At 37.6% G+C, this 23502-nt stretch overlaps 1 protein-coding gene across 2 annotated transcripts in view; it reads right to left on the reverse strand.

Moving 5' to 3' along the window:
- Positions 1–23502, reverse strand: part of SMAP1 (small ArfGAP 1) — a 94512-nt gene that overhangs the window by 14631 nt on the left and 56379 nt on the right. For both annotated transcript variants that reach the window (XM_010565786.1, XM_010565787.1), the window contains 2 exons: positions 12090–12174; positions 1679–1806 (listed from right to left, as the gene is read on the reverse strand). In XM_010565786.1, the coding sequence (XP_010564088.1) occupies positions 1679–1806; positions 12090–12174 (213 nt within the window). The remainder of the gene's footprint in view (positions 1–1678; positions 1807–12089; positions 12175–23502) is intronic.

Here is a 23502-nt window from a genome sequence, read left to right on the forward strand (position 1 = left end):
TCAACCCTACCCATTACGAGTGTTACTACCACTGGCCCGTTTATTTTAGGGCCAAGCGGAAACTTCACCATTCTAGATTTCAATTTACTCAATCTACACACCCAAATTGGATACATTAAAAAAAAACTCAGTGAAGCTGGAAGTGGGCTACTGCTTTTCACATCTAGCTCTACGGGTAGGTTCATCTAGATCAATTCTGACATAGGGCAGTAGAATAGCAGATAACAAGCACTCAGATACTGTTCCTTTTGGTACTTTCAACAGAGACTTCCACAAGAGACAAGAAAATCTATACCAACACTTCCCTTTGCAATTCTAGCTAACACATCCAAACCTAAACGCCTGTATACAGCTCATTTCCCTCACCATTTATGGGTGGCTTAAGGCATGGTGGGAAGCTTGTGCTATTGGTAGTTTTATGTTTAAAAAGAAATGTGATTTCAGTCTCTACAACCCTACCTAGCATGTTGCACAAAGTCAGTCCTCAGCAACAAGTAGGCGAAAGGAGAGTAAAGGATGAAGAATAAAAATTACAATCAAATCTGCTGAACAACATGGATATGCTTTGAGGTGACCACAATAATGAACAGAACATTTGGAAACAAAATTACAATATGCCAGTTCAGTCAGAACTCTTTTCCATCATCACCCCTTCCATTTTATATATTATGAAAACTACTGGATAAAGAGAAACAAGTACAGATCACAGGTCTCAAACCATAAATTCAAGAATACATACACTTCTTTCTGGTTCAGCTGAGTGAGACAGGAGGTCTTCTGTAAAAATAAGCTTCTGAATTACCTTAAAAGGGCCCCACAGATGGGGAGGTTAGCTCGGTGAGTACTCTTCCAAAGCCTCCCTCTCAGAAGCCAGTCTGGGTAAGGAAGCCTGCACACGTGCATTCTGATCTGCACCAGCCACATTCACCACCAACACCTTGTTCTTCGAGGCTACTTTAAGAGACCTGCAGCTTTAAGCAGTTTCTCCATGTCCCCCAAAGCTGCCCTTCTCAGCTACAACAGGCACGGCAATGGGGTCGCTTCCAAACTATCATGGCTATAAGAGAGGGAGCAGGCTGGGTGCAGGGGTTATGCTACCCTTCCTTGAGGAAAGAAAGGCATACGAGTTCCAAGATGAGACAAGAGACAGATTGGCCCAGGTAGCAATATCAGCTTTTCTTGATATCCATTCCTGATTTTGAGTATGAAGCTTGAGACCCCAATTTTTTAGCAGCTCTGAGACAGAAGTATCTGCTGTAGCCTTTCCTAACTATCAGCACCACAAAGCAGTAAGAGTTCTTAAAAAGTATGACTTAAAGCCCAATAACCTGAGAACATAAAGTAAAAATATATTCAGCAGAACCTATTAAAAAAAGAACAAGACAAAAGAACATAAATTAAAAAGAAAACATGACTACCATCACTAGGGTAAGACAGAACCCAATTTAGCTGGATAACCAGGGGGAATCAGAAGGGAAGACCACACTCTCTCCTGATTCTATATCCAAGCAATACGGAAGCTTGAAGAGGTGAGAAAAATATAGCCATTGAGGCTAGAGTCTCCAGCCACGAGTGTTGAGAAGCATGCCTTCCTTCTGTGTGAATGAACAATTCCCTGAAGGAAAATATGCACGTGCACGCACATATTTACACACACATATAACTAAATAAATTTTACCTGAGCAGGAGGTACAGCAGCTGCTGGTAAAGGATTAGAGATCATTGGACCGAAGATATCCAGGTCATCATTCAGCGCTGTGACAGCAGCAGTGCCTCCATTTGTAACAGATGCTTCAGCTGGACCATCTTAAAAAGACAAGAGAATCACATTTAAGTGAAAATTGTTAAGATCTTAACAACATGAGAATAATTAAAGCTGCCAATTCCCTCCTACCCTGCCCCCATCAAAGATGTATTCAATTTCTGAGATAAGACATCTTTCAAACTGTGATACTGTTCAGATTTTGTAAGGACTTCTTTCCCTAAAAAGATGGTATACTAGCGTGCTTCAGAAAAAAAAGTAACAACCACCAACCAAAACACTTAAAGACTTCCCTAAGGACAGCCACGCCAACTTACTAGTACACGTTAATCATTTTTTAAGTGTCTTTTTCAAACACACGAACATTTTTAGTGAGAATTTAAACAGATGTCTTACTGAGAAGGCCCAAACATGGTAGCCACGTATCAAAATACACTCATCCGTGCTCTTGAATTAAAATTTGTATTTTAGAATCCATACAGTTATTCTTGATATGCTAATTTACTCAAGGGTACATAATTAAACTTTGCATGAGGAAAAAAAGTCCATCCTTCCCCCCTTTTCAAAAGTACTTTGCACTGACTTTATTCTATAGCTCCACATGAACACCCCTGCCAGGCACACTGGGCTAATTATCCCCAAGAACCTACGGCTCTTGCGCTGTAGAGAGTTAACCTTCCGCAGCCTCGGTGCTTGTAACCACTTTAACACAGGAATACTTTTAGTGATCTAGGTGAAAGTGGGTATGTGCAGGACAAAAAAGGGCCGAAGAATTATGCTTTAAGAAGAACTGCAAGAAAATACTTCAAAAGATGTAGGGACAAAAATATCACAAAGTGTTTTTAAGGAATAGAGCAACCATTTCTCCTTTGATTTTAAGCTGTCCGAGAGCAAGTAGAAAGAATTGGCTAATAAATTTTATTCCTAAAGTATATCACAAGTGGGTTGCCATTACACAGAGCTCAACAAACACAAAGGTGACTCTAGATTCTGATGAACACTATGATGACTGCATAGTGTTAACAGCATATTTAAGAAAGCTTTTTTAGGCAAAATAGGAAGTTAAGTCTCAAAGTATCTAATACTCACTGTGGAAGTCAGGCTTCTCTGGCAGAACAAACTAGCTGAACTAAGTCAAAACTTTCTCTCCAAACGAAACACCACCATGACAACTGGCACGGCCGTTTATATATCATGGGAGGATCGGTATTCTAAAATCCCTAGATTACAGTACACTGAAAAAACTAATACTAATATCATAAAACAATTTCTACCTGATGCTTTGGCATGTTTAAAGAACAAACGTCCTTCTAGCTGCATGTGTTGTATCCACTGTTCTCATTATTGAGTAAGTTTCTGTAAAGCAAATTTTAACTTACCTAGCATCCTAATTAAAGGTTTTGTTTGTTTGTTTTTAAAGTCACACAATTACACATAAGTAGCTAACTTCAAATATATCCATCAGAAACTTCAGACATACATTTACAAACCAACATAGCAATATATTCCAAATCTTAAACACAACAGAATACAGATTGCCACCTTTAAACTTTAAAATGCATCAAGGACATAAAAAAATAGTTGCTATATATTTCAGAAAAAGTCAATTCCTCCTTTTACTAAACTGTAAGAAGTTATTTTCCAGTATCCTGCACCCATGACAGTTACCTACTTGAGTGAAAAGATCCATTTCAAGAGCAGAGGTCAATCATGGGAATATCAGCATTAGCAGTGTAGTGATACCACATGAAACATCTGTCTTACTACCTCACAGAAACATGTAAGGCTGAAGGCAGATGGGAGTTTTAAGCACTTTAAAGTTTCTAGAACTCTAATGCAGACAGAGAAGTGGTCCAATTAGTAAAGAGCATGGTCAAGATGTATTATTTAATTAAAATTAAATCATAGGAAGCTTCCAACACTTATTTAAAATAATACAATGCCATCTCTCACGTAATTGCAACATTCTTTCCCATTTGCTGAAGAATAATCACAAAAGAATTAGTATTTTATTTTTCTAAGAAAAAAGACATAATAGAACAAAAGAGTAAGTCTATTACTTAGAAAGAAGGTCTCTCTCTGCTCTCCTCTACTTTTTTATTTGACAGGACAAATAATTGGCAGACTATAGCAAGACTTGTCTCCCTGCATATCAAATATTATAATTTTTCATTACTTTGTTCTGCCACATGCAAACTCACTGCAGTTGGAGACTAACCTTCCCAGTAGCCCAGGACATCGACAAGTTGGAACAAAATAGCAGAAACAGTAAGAAGCACCAGTCACTTCACCAGCCTGGAAATCACTCAACTGAGGAAACTTATCACAGAAAACCAACAAGATTTTTGGCTGTTAACGCCTACAAGGCAGCACTGCATTCTGAAACAATCCGTTCAGAAGATCACCGTTCAGAGATGCTTTCTCATTTCTGTCTGCCTTCCAACTCCAATGGAAGGTGGCTCCCCTTCACTGCCTTGCATGAAAGTATTTACTTTAAAGATACTGCCATACATCTGAAAACTTGACACGGAAGCCATGAATGTCAAAATTCGACAACGTGGAACACGTCAGAAGCTACCACCATCCATGCATATCTGAATTCAGTCTTACTGTAGAGATGCTAACCTTTATGCCTTAGTACATACAGGAAATGTGGCACGGCTATAGCTGCTACAGAAACCACAACTTTGAACTGCCTTCAGTATATGTAAAATCCCCAGCATACTTTTTAAGCACTTACTGCACCTTTTTCATACAGGGAATTATGAAACAACCAAGCAGAAGGGTGCTGGTTTGCAATTCTTTAGGAGCTATATGCTTGCTTTTGTGACTACTTCAGATGCACAAATTATTTTATTCTCTAATTTAGTATCACACATGAACATTTAATAGCTTGGTATTTGCTAATTCTCAAATCCACTTCATGTCAAGGGGAAACTGAGACCAAATTGTGCATGCTAGCAATGGCAAGCAGACCCAATAACAAGGACCAAAATACCTTGAAGGCAGGGATATGAGAAGGACAAAGTGAGTGGCATTTGCAAGAAACTGAATCTCAGCAAGTATATTTATTGCCCAAACTTGTGCAAAGTTCATGAGGATAACTGTGCTGTCTGCAAGGACTAAGAAAGATCCAACAACTCCAGAAAGGCAAAATAGCCATGGGAATGGCTTGGCAATATTGGATGTTCTGTGCTGAGTAAAAAGTGAGTAGCTTGAACAATGACCACAGGAGTGAAGCAGCCACCTCAGCCAATTTTATTACTATGTCATGATTTGATGCTGGGAGGACTGCCATTCCAACAATTCTGAAAAGTGAAGTTACAAACTCATCTATGATTATGAAAAAGCTACTTACATCTTAGCACAAAGGTCTCCTCCTTCCCTTATTTCTATTCTGATGAATGGAAGTCAGTGGACAACAAAATGTATAATCTGCTCCACCATTCCATCCACACCAGGACTTTAAGATGTGTATAAATAAATATACCGCCAAGTTAAGTAACAAGCTGCTTTTGAGGTCGTTCTGCAGACAGACAGTTCCAAAAACATCTCCCCAAAGGTTCACTGTTTCAGATAAATTTAGGAATGAACCACGCATAATTTTCATGCAAAACGATTGTGTGGAATTAATAATTTAATGTTCTCATTTTCTCAGTGAGGCACATGTATTAAAAAAATACCTCTCTTGTCATATTCCAAAGCGGTTCAGTTTCACTAAATATAAAAAAGTTTAACATCTAAGACTGAAAATTTAAATGTAATCATTTACTAAAACAAGCATTTCACATATTTAGAACATTCATGGGAGAACACATTTGCAAGAACAAACTATTTTTCAAGTATTTAATATGCTGCTTATAAATTAATTCTATTAAAAAACCAGTTTTTTGCTAGATCGCTTCTGTAAGAGTGTTATTTGGTAATGTACATACCTTTCATCTCTTACTGAATTTTACACTAAAAATAATATTTCCCTGTCTGTATCAGTGCAGAAACCAGACATTTTGAATTACTGTTTACAACACAGTTTTAAGCCTGTATGAATGGTATTAACAGATGGTCCTATCTTACTGATTTCTCAAAAATATAATAGTTGGACTACTCATATCCATTAAAAAGCAACTCTGAAAACATTCCGTGCTCTCCCCAGCCCCCAAAACCTGAAAGATTCCATAAAGAACTAAATTTCAGAATAGAGAAGAAACCTGTTTTCACTCCTGTTTATTAGTTGTAGCAATATTAGTATCTTCATTTAAATATATATCTATACACACGCACGCAGGCATACACAGACTTGTATTTCAACATAATAGTTCACACTTCTTATATAGAGATTACAGATATTCTCAACTTCAAGGCACCAGGTCATGGATTAGGAAGCACTTCCTCCTGTCCCTCCTAATTTTAAAATATTTCTGTAGCATAACAAAGATACTCCAGCGGAACTCTGAGTTCTAAATTATTCTAAGTGTATTACTTTTCATTCAACTTGTGCCACCTACCATTACAAACTGATTAGAAGAGGTGGCGTGTATTTGACAGAACGAAACATGGCTGCAGTCTTTCCAGGGAATAGGTAAAAATCAGATTGAGTTATACAGGCCTGTCTGAATATTTTGAGAAATTTACAGCTTCAACTCTGAAACAACTAACTGTTAATCGAGAGTACTTCCATCACTTTTCTGGAGAACACATCCACAGCCAGGAATGATGCAGCAGATGTGGCAGAAGCCGCTGCAGGGATTGCGGAGTCAAGGCAGAGCTTCCACCCCACGTCAGGGACGGAACGTGGGAAGTCAAGAGACGCGGTTCTGCGCCGTTCCTCCTAGCTATGGTCCCAAAACGTCTCTTCTTCCATTTATGACAATATGACAGATAATATCCGACTGCTGTCTGCCATGCTGTGCAACAGCAGATGCTGCTTCTGATTTCAGATTAGGAGGTCTTGTTTAAATTTAATAGCAGAAACAAAAGCTATTTGCCAGGATATATTTAGTAAGTGAAGGGTTCCAGTGAAGTTTACCTGTACAGTGCTTTTCTGTACATATTTTATTAATGCCTGACATGCTAATTTCCAATTCAGTGCTGCCTTTAATTGTTATGAAAGCTTTCATATACATCATGAATCCTTGGTATATTTATCTGCACCAACAGTGAGAATGACCAGCGAAAGAGCTTCAAAGGGACAGCAAGAAAAGGAAACAGCAAGAAAGATCTGCTCTTAAATTTTGCATTACATTTCTGAAACTCATTTTCTATGGGGCAAACTATTTACAAGAACTTTGTTACTAAGCTGCCATGTATTCTTATATATATATCATCATTTATGACAGCCATACCAAGACATGCAATAGAGGGAGAATATGCATATGATTATTACATCAAATTACTAGACAGGCAGGACTGGGAGAAACAGTTCAATACTTTAAACAAAATCTGGGGCAAAGATACAAACAAGGTAGGTCTGTCCGAAATTATTGTGGAATTTACTGCATTAGTAAAATTTTATTTACTGCTAAAACCTTTGCAGAAGTGAAAAAGCATTCATAGGGAGGCCATTTCCATCCAAAGCAGCGTGGCCAGCAGGTCGAGGGAGGGGATTCTGCCCCTCTGCTCCGCGCTGGTGAGAGCCCACCTGGAATATTGCCTTCAGCTCTGGGGTCCCCAACACAAGAAGGACACGGACCTGTTGGAGCAAGTCCAGAGGAGGGCCACGAAGATGATCGGGGGCTGGAGCACCTCTCCTGTGAAGACAGGCTGAGAGAGTTGGGGTTGTTCAGCCTGGAGAAGAGAGAAGGTCCCAGGGAGACCTTATAGCAGCCTGCCAGTACCTAAAGGGGGCTTATAAGAAAGATGGGGACAAAGTTTTGAGTAGGGCCCGTAGCAATAGGACAAGGGGAAATGGTTTTAAACTAAAAGATTTAGAGTACATATAAGGAAGACATTTTTTACAATGAGGGTGGTGAAACCCTGGCCCAGGTTGCCCAGCGAGGTGGTCGATGCCCCATCCCTGGAAACGTTCAGGGTCAGGCTGGACGGGGCTCTGAGCAACCTGATCGAGTTGAAGATGTCCCTGCTCATGGCAGGGGGTTGGACTAGATGAGCTTTAAAGGTCCCTTCCAACTCAAACTAGTCTATAATTCTACGAGTCTGTGATTTCTATATATGCACATATGATACTTACATACTTAAAATGCATTTTTATTATTTCTTAAATGCAGCTTGCCAACTTACGACCAACCATGCTGCTCTGGTATTTACCAAACAGTACTGACAAAAGTATGTTTCTCAGTTAAGCAACATCCAGCTATGTTTCATACCATGATTAAGCTCTCAAAACTTCACAGAATTCCTTCAGAGAACATTTCCTACACACAAGCAGATAAGCAGCATTTAGCATATCATACTTTACCTCCAACCATGCTGGATGAATGCCCCACACATCACATTCAGTTAATAGTAACAACACAATAAATCTCTTTTCTTCTGATCATTCATTGTAACTTACGACAATGGTTATTCCAGAATGTGCAATTGTCTATTTTATGAAGGGCCCATCTAAACAGGGTAAATGATGCAGAATATGTAAAATGCACTTTCCTTCTTACTGGTAATTCTGTAAGGTAATATAGTTTAAAAATTGTAATCTTTCATCTTTTTCTTTATGTTGAAATAATTTCTAAGTGACATACCTTGACAAACAGAATAATCCAAAACTGCCTGTGTAATATTCCAAGAAAAGATTCCCACTATCGTACATAGATATCATACAGTTTTTTTACAAGTATTTTAAAAAACCTGTATTTACATCAATCTGGCATAAGTGGAGACATCTACCTTATAAGACAAAACCCCAAAAAGGAGCACAGAGCACAAGGTTAACACCAAAGAGATGAAAATACAGCACTGCCAATAACTTAAGTGCTGAAGAACTACGGTTTACACACTGTAACTTTCAAACTGAAAAATGTTTCCTATAATTCTCCTATTAAAAATTAATGTTATAAAATCCCACTATTATTGATTTTAGCATCATTTTTAAGTCTCCACATTTTCAATAGGGCACTTGTTCAGTGTGGACAAGATCCAAACAATTGTAGAGATCACTAAAAAAGCAGCTTCGGTTTTATCCTACAGAAATAGGCTGTGATTTCTCACAGCTTGGGAAGAGAAGGAACGAATTGGGGGTTGCATGGCAAGAACACTAACACTATTGCTTGTGGAGAACATAAGAATATTTAGCTTGTACGTGTCCATTTCCCCACCTTTGTGTGTATGGAGTACTGAACTAAAATCTGCTACTCTGAATCAGAAGGCCAAAAGCCACTAACGTTGTCGGATCATCTAAAAGTGAATATCCAAACAGCATCTCAATAATAAACCCCCGAACAAGAACTCGAGGGAACCACATGAATCTATTTAAAAAGGCTCAGAAGAAACAGAAACTTGATAGTATAGTCACTGAGGATATTACGCCTCTTCTACTGTTACAAGATTTAAAGATACAATTTGCCTAGGCATATTATCTTGAAAATTTTGCAATTTGTAAAGAAAAACAAAAACCAATTTATTTTTAGAAGATTATCTTGTCTAGCTACAATTGTCACTGGGTAAGTCCTATCTCACAGGATGTTTACCTTCCGATGAAGTCACTATTACAAACTCAACTGAGACAAAAAGAGCAATGACCCAGAGGTTAACCCCATACCCAAAGCTAGCACTGAGGCTTACTCAGGAAAATACTTTGCAAGAAGCTGGGCTGTTTTGAAAGCCAAAATTGTTCTAGCATGAATTGTCATCCATTAAAATTACTTAATCTGCTATCACAAGCGATTCTGATCTGCCCTAGTAAAAGCTACTACTGTTCTTCATTTACAGAAATGAAGTCCTAAGAGCATGAATCCTCATTAGAAACACGTCCACTCAGTAAGAAGAATGAGCTATGCAATCATACCCATTTTAGTATTGTTTGATATGGCATATAAAACATTTTAATCAGCAGCGTGCTGCCGCAGTGACTAAGGCAAATGGGATTCTGGCTGCATCTGCTGGGGCATTACTAGCAGAGGCAGAGATGTGATCATCCTACTTTACTCAGCGTTGTCCAGCTGCACCTGGAGTCTGTGCCCCGTTTTGGTCCCCACAATTCAAGAAAGAGGTGGACAGACTGGAGAGGTTCCGAAGGAGGGCCACGGAGATGGTCAAAGGGCTGGAGAACCTGCCCCGTGAGAAAAGGCTGAAGGAGTCAGGTCTTTTCTCCCTGGAGAAGAGAAGGCTCAGGGGGACCTCGTCCCGCTATGGCAGTACTTAAAGGGCAGCTACAAAGAGGACAGAGGCTCTGCCTTCACAAGGAGCCACACGGAGAAGACAAGGGGCAATGGGTACAAGTTGTGCCAGGAGACGTTTCATCTCAACGTAAGAACGAAATTTTTTACAGTGAGATGAATTACTGGAACAACCTCCCCATGGGTGTAGTAGGGTCCCCATCGTGGGAGGTTTTGAAGATGCTCTTGGACAGGATGCTAGAGAATCTCGTCCAGGCTCCCCTTCCCACGGGATGGCCCAGATGGTCTTCTGAGCTGCCTTCCAACCTGGGGTATTCTGTGGTTCTATATTGGGTTGAAGTGATCTTTCTTCTAATACTATCTGAAGTAGTCTACTGCAGGTATTAATTAAAGGACAACTCTCCAAATGAAATATGCAGGTCTGTTCTCATTAACACATACCTATCTCATTTGCAGCTCAGTGGATTCCAAGTGCTACTAGCTTATTACACCGCCTTTCAATTTGTTATTTAAAAGATCTTTAAACACTCCCTCCTCTAAAATTATGGGGTTTTAACATACAAATTATAAACTTTGCCCTTTGTGTATCTCACTGAAGAAACACAGCTGTTGAACACCAATTAGAATACTTTCTATTGCATATTACATCCCAAGTTAGCCTAGGCAATCTGAGTTCATTATCATATCATAACACAGTGCTACCAAGATTCTTTTCAAATTATGACTAAAAGGATACAGAAGCCTAGCAATCTCAAAACCACATATTGATTAAATTTTAGTTCTTAATTAGGTTGTTGGTCTGCTAAAGGAAAATAAAGGAGAATCAGCTTTCCATGAAGTCTAAATTGCCTTTTTTTTTCTTTTTTTAATAGGCTCATTCTACAGCCATAATCTTCTACTGTGTTAATTAAGATTTGCTTGCCTACGGTACCAGATTACATGGAATGAGATATGGACCACAACACATACATAACCAGTACGAAAATAGTATTTTACAGCTACTCTACATCCAGAGGGAAAATAACATGCATTTTGAATGACAGTGTGAATTCTAAACCAGAGAAGACGTTTATTGTTTTGTTGCAAGATTATTTGTACCTTAAACCCAAACATTAAAAAACAACAAAGCATTTTTCTACAAGTTTTTAGAATAATGACGTTTAGAAGACTGATCAGCCTCCTCCAATATCCTGTAAAAATTATGCAGAAATTTAAGAATAACCATTATATTGATATAAATTGAATACTCTTAATATCCACTCACAACTCTTAGAAAATTTTCCTAACACTGATCAACAAAAGGAAATAAAAATAGTTACTGTAATATTTCATTCTTCCAGTTCCATTTTAAGATTCTATCAAATGGAAAAAATACACTTGCAGTAACACTAGATAAATGAAAGACAGATTTTTATGAATATGGCCTTCAACAAGCAAAGAAAAAGCATAAAACCACACCGTATAGCCAGACAGTGCAAATTCAATTATTTGGGTCCAAACCAGTTTATTTACAAGACAAATACACAGTCACCTGCAGTCAGAAAATGAAAAGATATATTAGATAAAAATGAATGATGGTCACAGTCAGTACGCAACGCTGAAATGCCCAATGTTTTAAGTTTTACAAGATACTAGTCAGCTGCAGTCAGACAGTTTAGTGTTCCTTTACCTAATATAGGAATTTTGTGATATAAGGTATTTTACGGATATACAATTCAGATGACCTCAGCATTTTCATTAAAAAGTACACTTGTACCATAAACATTGAAATAACACAATCCACAAGCCCTTTGAAGATCACTTTGATAACTTCCCCTTCCCACAGGAGCTCATTACTCTCCTTAGCAAAACACAAGTATTGATATACCCAGATCCCCATGGCATTTTCCTTTATAGTTTCAAATTCATAGACTCAACCTTATGGTTTTCAAATCCATCTAACTATCAGTAAGCACAGAGAAAATAAAAGTATATCTATTAAAATTTAAAATGACGTTATCTGTGTTTGATTTAAAAACAGGTAATTATGTATTGCTTACCAAGTCCTAAAAGGTCAATAGTGGGTTCCGATGACTTTTTTGGACTTGCTTTAGCTTCTGATTGCTGATCCTCTTTCTTCAGTGGCTTTAAAGGGGAAAAAAAAACCCAAAACACAAGTAACCTTTTTGAAAAAGATACAGTGCTTAAAAAATTCTCATTAAAGATGCTGCTCCAGTATCAGAAGTAAAAGCCCTTTTCTATATTTGTTTACCATAATGAATTTGATTTGTAAGGAAGTAAGCTGCAGTTATGGTCATAAGGGACATGGAACATGACTGTAAAAAATTATCCTTATACCTTCACTGGTATGTAATCAATTTTTAAATAAACCTAAGTTCCAGGATAGGTTAAAAATAAGCTGAAATCTTAAACTGAACCACCATATATCACGCACTAGGCAAAAAGCTCTCTATAATTTGATTTATCGACTAAATTAATCATCCAAACTATACAGTTCTGCAGCATTAAAGAGAAAAATCTTCAAGTTTTTAAAAGCTTGAATTTAAAAGTTAGAAACAGACTAATGACATTATTTAGCCTTCCTGAAAGGAGCATCTGCAGAACATGCAGACTTTGTAGATGCTAAGCACCAATGGGCACAAGCTGCGTTCATGATCTTTTCCTTTGTAAACCTGAAGGCAAATAACAGCATTCTTCTCCTTTGTAAAAGGTAGCTCCTAATCTTTTCTTGCCTAGAGACTTCAAGATGTAAGATGGTATTGACATGAAATTTGATTATGAAAATTATTTCATAAATCTGTTTATAGTTCTTCCCATACCAATATCAGGCTTATCACCTGAATCCATCAAAACATCAAATTTTAAAATGAATACAAACTGGTTTGCAGTAATGACATGACAAATGCATTCTCTTCCATGCATTTAATATGCATTTGCTCCTTACTTATCACAAAAACATGAAGTGGATTGGTTTATCAATGAGTACAACCTTTAACTAGAACAGATTACCCAATAACAGCAGTAGAGCACTGTAAGGCTGGGCACCGGGCTGACGCCAACAGAACCTACTTCGCTCCCACCTTTATCACTCCCATTACATGGCTTTGACAGAGTCACCAAGGCTCCTGAGGTTGCTGAAGTCCTTAAATCTTAGTATTTAGTATTAGGAGAACTTTATAATTCAACACATGGGTATGAAGTTCTCATTTAGGTAATCCTTTACTTTCCTCTCCTGCAAACTGTGGATAACGAGCAACAAGCTTGGTGTTTATAAAGACCAGTGAGGAAACTCAAGAGTATTCAAAGATGGCCCAAGTGAACAGAAGCCTACCATCCTACTGACGCTCCTCTTTCATGAGCAAGCCCCCAGTGAAAACCTCCAGAAAAGAGCTGCAATGAACTGAACTCCATTTCTGCAGCTACAGGGAACAGGTAACTTCCCATTCAAACTGATCTCTGCTAATGTCTCAGAGAAATACTTACTTCCTCTTGCCAAAAATCCCTATGTTGACTTTACATACCTTGTTCAAGACCAAAATTGTTTGGAAAACCACCTGCTGGAAAAATATTCCATGGATTCCCTGATTCTGTATTGCACTACAACTTTCATCTTTGAGTATCTGATCTGAAGAATAGCACACTGATTCCAAATGGTACTCAGTATTGCAGAGAAAAAAGCTTGTATTTGGTATGAGAAAAAAGTATGTTTTTTGAAGGTAAATTTCTGCATATCAAGAATTTTTTAAAAGTGACCATTCAAAATAAAGTTTTCTACAACTGACCATACCTCAGTAACAGTGCCATAAAACTTAAATTATTATTATGAACATCAATCAGAATTAACAGTGAGTATTTCAGAACAGAATTTATCATAAAAATTTGCACTTTTGGTTCTTCTCCAACTCTGTAAGGAACACCACAGGTCACAGAAGCTGTAAAAAGAAGCGTTTCTGACATGTTGCTTGATTTCATGAAACTGACTTTTTTGGTTTTGCTTAAACAGCTTAACAATTCTGAATATAGAACAACAACTTATTTAAACTGAAAAGCAAAACTGTTAGAATTATATTAAATGTGCAAATTTGCATTACTCCAGATTAGATTTATGATAACTACCTAAAAGCACAGGTTTGAAATAAATTAAAGCTTGGCAGAGTTAGTTTAGAATGCAAACTGTTCACAGAAACCAAAACACTTTTGCATACATTAGTAAGAACTAAACAGAGTTACAATAGCACTCTCTCACTTATTACTGCAGGAAACTAATCTCATTACCTAAACTAAAAATTTAAAAATATAGTAGGAATAATCTACTTAAGTCCTCTGCTTTGCCAAATGAACATTTTCAGTAATTATTAAATGCTTATTTCTGTTTCATCACTAAGGCAATGAAGATACAAGGAATAAAAATATGAATTTCTATAAAAACAAGATCCTTTAAGATACCCCTTTCCAATATCATTACTATATTTCTTTATCAGCAGTTTCTTTCCCATTTTGCTTCCTTGCCAGTACATAAACTAATAGGCTTGAAGGTTACTTCATAGTTACTTTAAGAAAGACTGCAAAATTATTTTCAAGCTTGTTAGTACAGCAAATATATCTAGACATTAAGACTGCATTCGTTTCCCTGATGGAGATTTTCTTCTTAAAGCACTATTCAGCTCCTTTACAGCTACACAGTTTTCACCAACATACTAACCTTTGGTCTGAAAAATGAAAAAAGCTATTAGTCACCTAACAATTTACCAATACTTCATCTGTACAACAGTGGTCACACAAAGCAATATTTTATTCAGCAGCTATCTGGAACAAAACCCCTTCCTCTTACCCTTAATTTCACCTGCAATACTATGTGTTCCCCCCATTCTCTCACCATAACAAAACCCAGTTGCTGGAATTTCCTATCCTCCTGTCTAAGATTTCAAACAATTTTGAAATTCGGTATGCCTTTATTTCTGGTTAAGATGTTTCATGCCACATATGAGGGAGGGCTTTTGTGCAAATTCAGAAGATACTGGTTTGGTGTTTAAGGTCTGCCATGATTCAGAGATGGACAAGGACTTCTCTAAAGCCAACTACACTTAGGCATAAATTAAGCAAGGCAGGCACTAATGGGATGAGTTAGAACAAGAAACTTGCATGCATGCAATTATTGTTAATTTAAGAATACCTAAATAACCCCCTTTTACCATGCTGCTTCTTAAGACAGTCTTGTTCTCTCTTTAGCCCCATGAATCTTGGGCTACCTGTCTGTACTGTGGTCCACTTGAAGAAGGTATAATGGAAAAGCAATGCCTGACTAAAGCATTCTATAGCAGAGATCATGCCGTATTTCTGGGTCTGGACCAAAGGACCTCCAGAGGTCCCTTCCAGCCTACATAATTCTGGCATAAACAAGGTGTTGAAACTTTCAGAAAAGAACAAAAAGGGAGGAGACACTGGAGCCACTTGAAAATTTTATTCCAAATCATAAAGAGAAATGTGATGTTTAATTTCTTTTTAGTAGTTTTGCTCCAACAGGACTCGTACATAACTAAGCTTTAAGTAGAGAGTGGCCTTTTGAGATGTTAAAGCTAAATATTGCACACAGTAAACACAGAAGCATGCAACAGGCAAAAACCTCCATAACAAGGCATTGACATTTCTTAAACTTAATGTTTAATTTAGTGTTGTGCTTTATCTAAAAATTACTGCATTTTGCAGAGGTGCAATATAGCATGATAAATGCTTGGGAATCCTGCTGCACTAGGATTCATCTGTTTCTGTTACTAGTCTGCTTGACTCCCACAGCAATTATTTTTAAGTACTGACACCAGTACTAGATAAACTATTCTTTGTCAAGTCCTTTGGAAAAGGCTGCATAAAACCAGGAGACTAAGCAGCATTAAATAAACTAAAAATAGCATTAAAAATCTGCTATGAACAAGCCAAGTAGAAGAGAACTGGTACATGATTTTGTGCATTCATTTTCAAGCAGAGCCTTCAAGGTTACTGGGGCTACTATTTTTTTACAACATTCAAGGTTGGCTTAGCAACATATGTGGTTTTATTAAGTAAAGTACATGGTTATAGCAATTCCTAGATATATTTACTTTGGGTCGTATATTAACAGCTTCTCATTCAAAATCATCTTTACGGTACTAGTACATTCTTCTGAAACACTGTCCGCGCCAACAGCAGAGCATCAGAACACCTGTGATATGCAGCATTACATTGCCATTTTTCACAGTTGTCACTAATGGCCACTAGACTATTCTTCAAGGTTGTTCTCACGTTGGGAGTACCTGTTGAAAGCAAGCAATGTCCTCTGCCTTAAACTATTCCGAGATTACTGAAACCAGTTTATTTGGAAATACCACTGAAAGAAACTGAGGCCAGAACAAGCTTCTAGGGAGTCCTTTCTTTTGCATCCTCCACATGATCAGCTTATTATCTAGCATGACTTGGGATTTTCTGCCTTAAGAAAAACTGAGCCCCTGTTTTGAAAAGAGCCACAATAACCCGTTTAAGTCATCCCTTGTTCAGCAGGTATTAGGTACTTCTGCCAACTTAAGGAGGCAAATAAAGAATTAAACTGGCAACCTCTTACAAATATTTTCACCTGTAAAGAACATCTCTTCTGTAGAGGAGCAGGGACACACTCATTATTCAGATCTAGTACGGGCATCATAAATTTTTGCAATCACATAGATAACCGGTAACTGGGATACAGTAACCCTTTATTGTTTGGGTTTGGTTTTTTTTCCAATGCTGTCCTTTTAACATTTTACTTAATTATATTCTTCTGTCACTTCTGAATGACTTCTGTGATTTAAAGTAATTTCCAGTTGATCAGGTTTTGGTGGAAAGTTACAAAAATTGGTACCAAAGTTTTCAGTTTTATTTTGCTCAAATTCTGACTACATCCTTAAAGATCAAAAGAACATCATTGTAGAAAACTCCCCAATTTACACTGAGTTTTCCATTCCATCGTGAAAGAGTATCTTTTAATTCAGCAACCTGCATTTAATGTTGCATTACCATTACTGTGCCCCCTCCCTTTATTCTTTTTTTAGATATTTTGTGCAACAATAAAAGTTATCTGAGCCTTAATTTGAAAAATAGGGTAAGAACACTAGTTTAGGCCAGCAAAAAAAAAAAAGAAAAAGAAAAAGGGTTTTTTTGTCCCTACTAGGTCTCAATTTAAAAAACAAAGTTCAGTTTTATACAAACCAATATTACCTTTTATTGAACTCTCACAATGCATTGCTCTCAATATACCACTAGTGACACCATTCATAGTTCAACCCAATTCATGTGAAACACTTTTCTTCAGTTAAATAAAACAAATCAGCAAGTAACAGTGTTAATGACTCTATTGACACATTAAGTTCTATACTTGATTTTACAGGCTTGTTTTTCTCTCTTACATGTTACTCTAAAGCAAATTATCTAGTAAATAAGGACATTTCTTTGACAAGGACGAGAGATTGATATCCACTTTATACCGTATATTTTTGCAAACTAATTGCCTCTATGGGTCCGTTTGGGATGGAGTTAACTTTCTTCACAGCAACATGTATGGTGCTATGTTTTGGATTTGTGGCTAAAACACTGTTGATAACACACCAGTGTTTGGGCTATTGCTGAGCAGTGCTTGCACAGCATCAAGGCTTTTCTTTTTCCCCACTCTGCATCTGCAGCAAGTAAGCTTGGGGTGAGTAAGAAGTTGGGAGGAGACACAGCCAGGACAGCTGACCTGAGCTGACCAAAGGGATATTCCATGCCATATGATGTTGTGCCCTCTAAACTTTGCCCATTCATCACATGGCATATTGATTTAATACTTTTGATAAATGTATAATTTTAGTTTTGCACAACCATATTTCTTGTTTTGCTAATTAAAGCAAGCCAACCTCTAAGCACTTCGTTTAATAAATTCAAGGACTATATATGCACACGCACATACATATACACAGAGCCAGCAATACTTCTCCACTGTTGGTCCATTTTCTTCATAACTACCTTCTCTTCCCTTTCTCTAGCATTCCATAGATTTTGCCAAGCAGATACAAGCAGCACATTAGTCAAGTGAATCAACCTATACATGGAACTTGCCCTACAAACCACAGTGAATTTCCAAGTTGTCTTCCCATTGAAACTTAGTGTACACAAGCCTCAAAGCCCTGAATCTGAGCATCACAGTTTTGCAGCAGACTCATCCAAAGGTAAACTCCCACTCCCTGGAACAGGCAGCTGTGTTTTCTCAGAGACTTAGACAGCAAGTCTGCAGGAGATGGGATTGTGATGAACATTAAGTAACACCTGAAGCGTAAGTGGCATACTGTAGGAAGTCCAGTGTCTCAGTTAGGCATTTCATCAGATTTTGTTCAGCCAGCTATTTTTGGAGATAACCACAGCACAGTGATAACCTCTCAGCACAGTGCCCATACGCATGCTGGCTACTAGGGGTATAAGACAGGTAGGGGAAGACAAGAGGGAATTGGAAAGCTTTACACCAGCTTGCTTGGTTGACAAAACAGACAACATACATGAGGTCTTCTGATACATGTTAGACTTTGAAGGAGAAAAAAATAAGAATATTCCGATCTAGCAGCAACTACATTGCTCTGCAATTAACCCATTCTCTGTTTTTAATTACTATTGTAGCAAAATCGGAAAATAATCCAAGTTTGTGAAATGACTAAGGACACTGCCATCCTTCCAGAACATTTTTTTAACGTGATCACACACTTCAGAGCCTATGGTCAGTCTAAACTCTGCATTTATGGGCTACTCTTCTGCACATCCCTGTTCACCAGATTACTGTCCTCATACAGAGGCAGCTGAGGGCATTTTGCACTGGAATTGACAATGGTGAAACAAATTTGTTTGGTAAAGCCTGGTTCAAAAGTGCCAGCATACAGTGAAAATACTGTGGTTATTTTTCATTGTAAATGAGTGACTTTGGGGAAAAAAGAATAGTGTTAGGTAATTCAAGTTTCCATTTTCTGCTTCTGTCACCTTATGTGAATTATCTTCATATGTACAAACTTTAAGGGTTTAACAGTACTAAAAGACATATGACACCCAATAGAAATGCGCACACCACCACCCCCCCCCCAAATACTTTAAAAACAAGCGGAACTTTTGCTGAATTCACTACTACAAGATATTAGTGTAAATAATTTAACAAGTTTCAACATCAGCATTTAGGATTAATGTTGACTTTATTCTCATTTACATTACCTGAGAGTATTAGAAGGGGTAGCATACATGGTGCAAGACGTTAGCCACATGACTAATAGCTCTGAAGTAGAAAAACTCTTCAGTCAGAGCAGTCATAAGTTAATACTGTAAATATCTCTCCTACTCTGAAGCAAGATATCAGTCACTGTCAAAAATCTGATCCATCAGCTGTCCAGTCCAGTGATCTGCTCCTATTTTCTTTCATACTTTAATATTACACACAAATAATACTTCTCTGTAGATTTTCCTCAATTTTCTACTTCAGTGAAAAATTCATATGAATCTAGAATTCAGTCTGTTTCATACACATCTGACTAGCCATGCATTTCTTATTTCTACACTCTACCTTAACTACAAGAAGCTTTATGAACGCTGAAGATCCATCAAATAATTTAGTGAAAAGCACTTCTAACTTACTTAAAAGCAATTTCCAGTTTTCTCACTAGAGCTCATAGACGCTTCTGTGGTTACTGAACAAAAGTATTCCTTTGCTCTTATTAGGTAGGAATTGTATGCCTTGTGCATAAAGTAATCAGATTCCTTCCCTCTTTATTACCTGCTCGCAATAAAACTTGCAAGACAGCATGAACATTTGAGAATTCCCATATGAGAAAATAATGTTAGTAATTTACTATAAGCTTGCAAGAAGTTTGTAGATACAATTTTTCCTGACAGCTCATATACTTCTACTATACAAGTTAGTGTAGTCCGTACCTATTTAAAGCATTACTCACGCAGGTATCCTAGAATTTTTAAAGAACATTTTTACAGTTTTCATATCTGACGTAAATAGGTAAAAACTAATGCTTTCATAATATTGAATTTAAATCACATTAAAAATGAAGCGTGTTATTCTGTTACAGGTATCTCCTATAAGATACCAGCATTTTCTTTTCAGACTTGCAACTAAATATGAAGAAACTCAGATATCAGACTAACTCTGCAAAACTTAGGATAATTCTAGCCAGTGATGAACTTCTATTTTGCCTAACTAGCAAAAGCCAGAAAACAAGTATACTCTATTGAATCACAAGATGTACTACAGTGGTAGCATTATGAAGTTGTACAGACTGCAGCAACTCTGCAAGCAAACTCTGATGCATTTCTAATCAAGAGAAAAAACTGCATGTCAACCAAGGAAAAAAGCTGCACTCTTATTTATAAAACTAGAATTACCTCAAACAAACACCTAACCCAAGGGGAAAACGTAAGTTTATTATTCAAGAGTCCATTGTGATTATTCTAATGAATCACTCTCAGACACTGAACTACTCACACTGATGTGGGTAAGCTAATTTAAGCCATTTATACCAAGCAAATCAACAAAACCAAATTGCCTTTTTTTGTTGTTGTTGTTAAATAGGATTCTGTACACATGAAGGTCATTCAGTTGAAACACACTCCCAAAGGAAAGCATTTTTAAGTGGTCCTTGATCTACAACTCCACTTTAAAAACCTGGGTGTATGGTTTTCATTCGATTTTCACAGTTAGGGCAAGGTTCTTCTACAAGATTATGTAAAATGTGTTATATCTTTAGTCATTTGAACTAAAATCTTCATAGTAGAACTAACAGACAGCTGCACCATAATCTTATCCATTAATACAATTTTATCTGGGTCTAGGCTAATATGCTAATAATTTCTACGGAAAGTGGATTAAGACTATTCCTTTGTTATTACTTATTGACCACCCAGTACTATCATTTTAACTGAATTTAAAGTATTAGCTCAGATGTCATTTACTTTAGTCAATGTATTCCAAGAAGGCTTAAAACCTTTCATGTCTCATACTTAGCTGAATCAGTTTAGCTCCTTTCTAATGCATCAGACATTCTCAGGGGCCCTTTTACCTTGCTCAAAACAAGTTATGCAACTACAGAAGCATAATTTCCTAAAATGAAGTTGTCTTTCTTTTTATACTTAGTGCTAAGACTATGGCAAAATATCAAAGTTTAAATCTTTCCCTTTAAATTCTTGTATTTCATGTATTAAACCTATACTATAACAACCATATTTGAAATACTAGTTGTATGCATTCATTTTCAAACATATTATGTTCTTAAAGCCGACGAGTTCAGAATATGGTCTGAAAAAAGAGGGCAAGCTCTTTCTCCTAAGTTTGGAACTTGAAGAAAAATGTCAAAAGACTGCAAGATGATTGCTAGGTAACAGTCACAACAAGAAGTAGGAACCTGAAGCCGAGCTAGAGATGGCAAGACTGCAGAGAAGGATAGGCACGCAGTCTGAGTGAAGAGGTATCATAGTTTTCTAGGGATTCTGGGGGCAAGGATTTGAGCAGAGTTTGCCGCATCTCTAAATCTTTGAAATGATTGTGTTTGACCCCAGAAGCCAGGACCTGTTTACAAGGACACAGAAAACAGAGGGAAAAGCTGTTTATCAACCCTTTTCCTATTTTGTATTATCTTGCCATGGAATTTGATTTAGATAAAACACAAGCATTCTACTTTTAATCCAATAAAACCTGTTTCTTTTACTCTTTTAGAATAAATCATTATGAAGTAGAAAAGCTAGACAGATCCATCTTAAAGCTGCAGCTGATCGAGTGTCCCATTACAATATCCATCAATTGGATTAGGGCCAGAGTGTTTTAACGCATCTCGGTTTGCAAGCTGTGAAATGCAATAAACATGGGGTTTTATTTTTATAAGTTGTTTTAAATACATCTTCAGTTTTAGAACCACATATTATGGTTACATGACCTCAGCTTACATATTTCTACTCCATTTCTATTGACCTCATTAGCCTGGGGAAGATTACAATAATGCAGCTGTATTAGTTCCAGTTCCTCATTAAATTGTTTTCTTTTGTAACTTTTCTTCTAAAAAACCATTTGAGTCATACATAATACAACATCAGCGTACCCAATCAGAACTAAGGGGTATGTATTTGTAATTCCTTCTTCATACATCTCCAGACAAGAATGAGCTGTTTCAGGCATGGCAACTGACTGAGCTCGTAGTGGAAAAAAACCCTCAATACAAGCATAGCTTTCCATCCCTATTCATGAAGGTATGCTTTGCAATCTTTTCCTTAACTATAACAAAAGTGCTTTTTGGTGAAAAATGCTTTTTGAATGAAACTTAATGTCATCCAATATCAAGACCCTACACCCTTAGCCAGTCACCAGCTCAGACCCTGGATCTCTCTAGATGCTGATATCCTGATATCACTGGCTAGTCCAGCATGAAATTTGGTAGCTGTTACACACGTGTGTGAGCACAATACGGGTGTCTCCAGTAGGTGGGCTTAGACACGCTACCTTTGCAATAGTTGGCTTCTAGGTGCTGGTCTCTGCAGCTGCAGAGCTCTTCTGGTAGTCCAACTGGAAGTTTGCTGGTGTTCGCACACAGACGCAGCGGAGACAACGCACTCACAACATGGTTGCAAACAGAATTTGGCAAGAATATAGGGTAGCCTGCAGTGATCAAGTGCAGGGCTCAGACTAGCATACTGCCCAGCAACCTGCACATACGTGACCGCCCCTTTTTATCCCCTTCCCCACTGCTTCTTCATGCTTGTTCCACCCCAATCCACCTCGATTCCTCCGTTTCCCTGCCTTTGGTCTGTCACCTGAACATCCCATACTGACCTTCACACAATATTCTCTGCCCTGTCCCTGAATTATTTTCATTCTGCATCCCATAATAAGTCCCATAGCCTAGTATGCAATCACCCCTTACTTGCCTGGGGTTCCTGGGAGAGAATCTCTTTCCTTGACCCACCTCACCACTCTCCTTTGACGGACCTAGGAGAAGCAGACCACTGTGCTCTGTGTTTACTCACTAGGTTACTCTGGTTCTCCACCCCATTGCCATTCCTCTGATTCTTGCAGTCTTTATGTTTTAGTCACATAGTCCTACAGCATCACACTTAATATTGTTTCATATAAGCTGCCTCTGAATTAGGGCTTTATTTTAATTAATAAATAATTTAATTAGTACAGATTTAGACTGGAAGACACTGAAAGTTGCATGACAGTGTTTGGAAGCTTGTTGAAACCTCTTATGGCATTTTTTTTTTTTTTTTTAAACAATTTAAAGCTTAAGCTAATGTTGGAGCTTTTAATATTGTCAGTGGCATCTAAAATTATTTTTTATGGAAAAGAGAGTTACTATCTTTACTGTTAAGTAAGATTTGCACATCTGACAGTGCCTCCCACTACCCCATTGCCCTATCTCGATGGTCACACACTGGAGTGAG

Source organism: Haliaeetus leucocephalus, unplaced genomic scaffold, assembly GCF_000737465.1.
Source record: "Haliaeetus leucocephalus isolate CR32 unplaced genomic scaffold, Haliaeetus_leucocephalus-4.0 Scaffold195, whole genome shotgun sequence".
NCBI classification, from domain to species: domain Eukaryota; kingdom Metazoa; phylum Chordata; class Aves; order Accipitriformes; family Accipitridae; genus Haliaeetus; species Haliaeetus leucocephalus.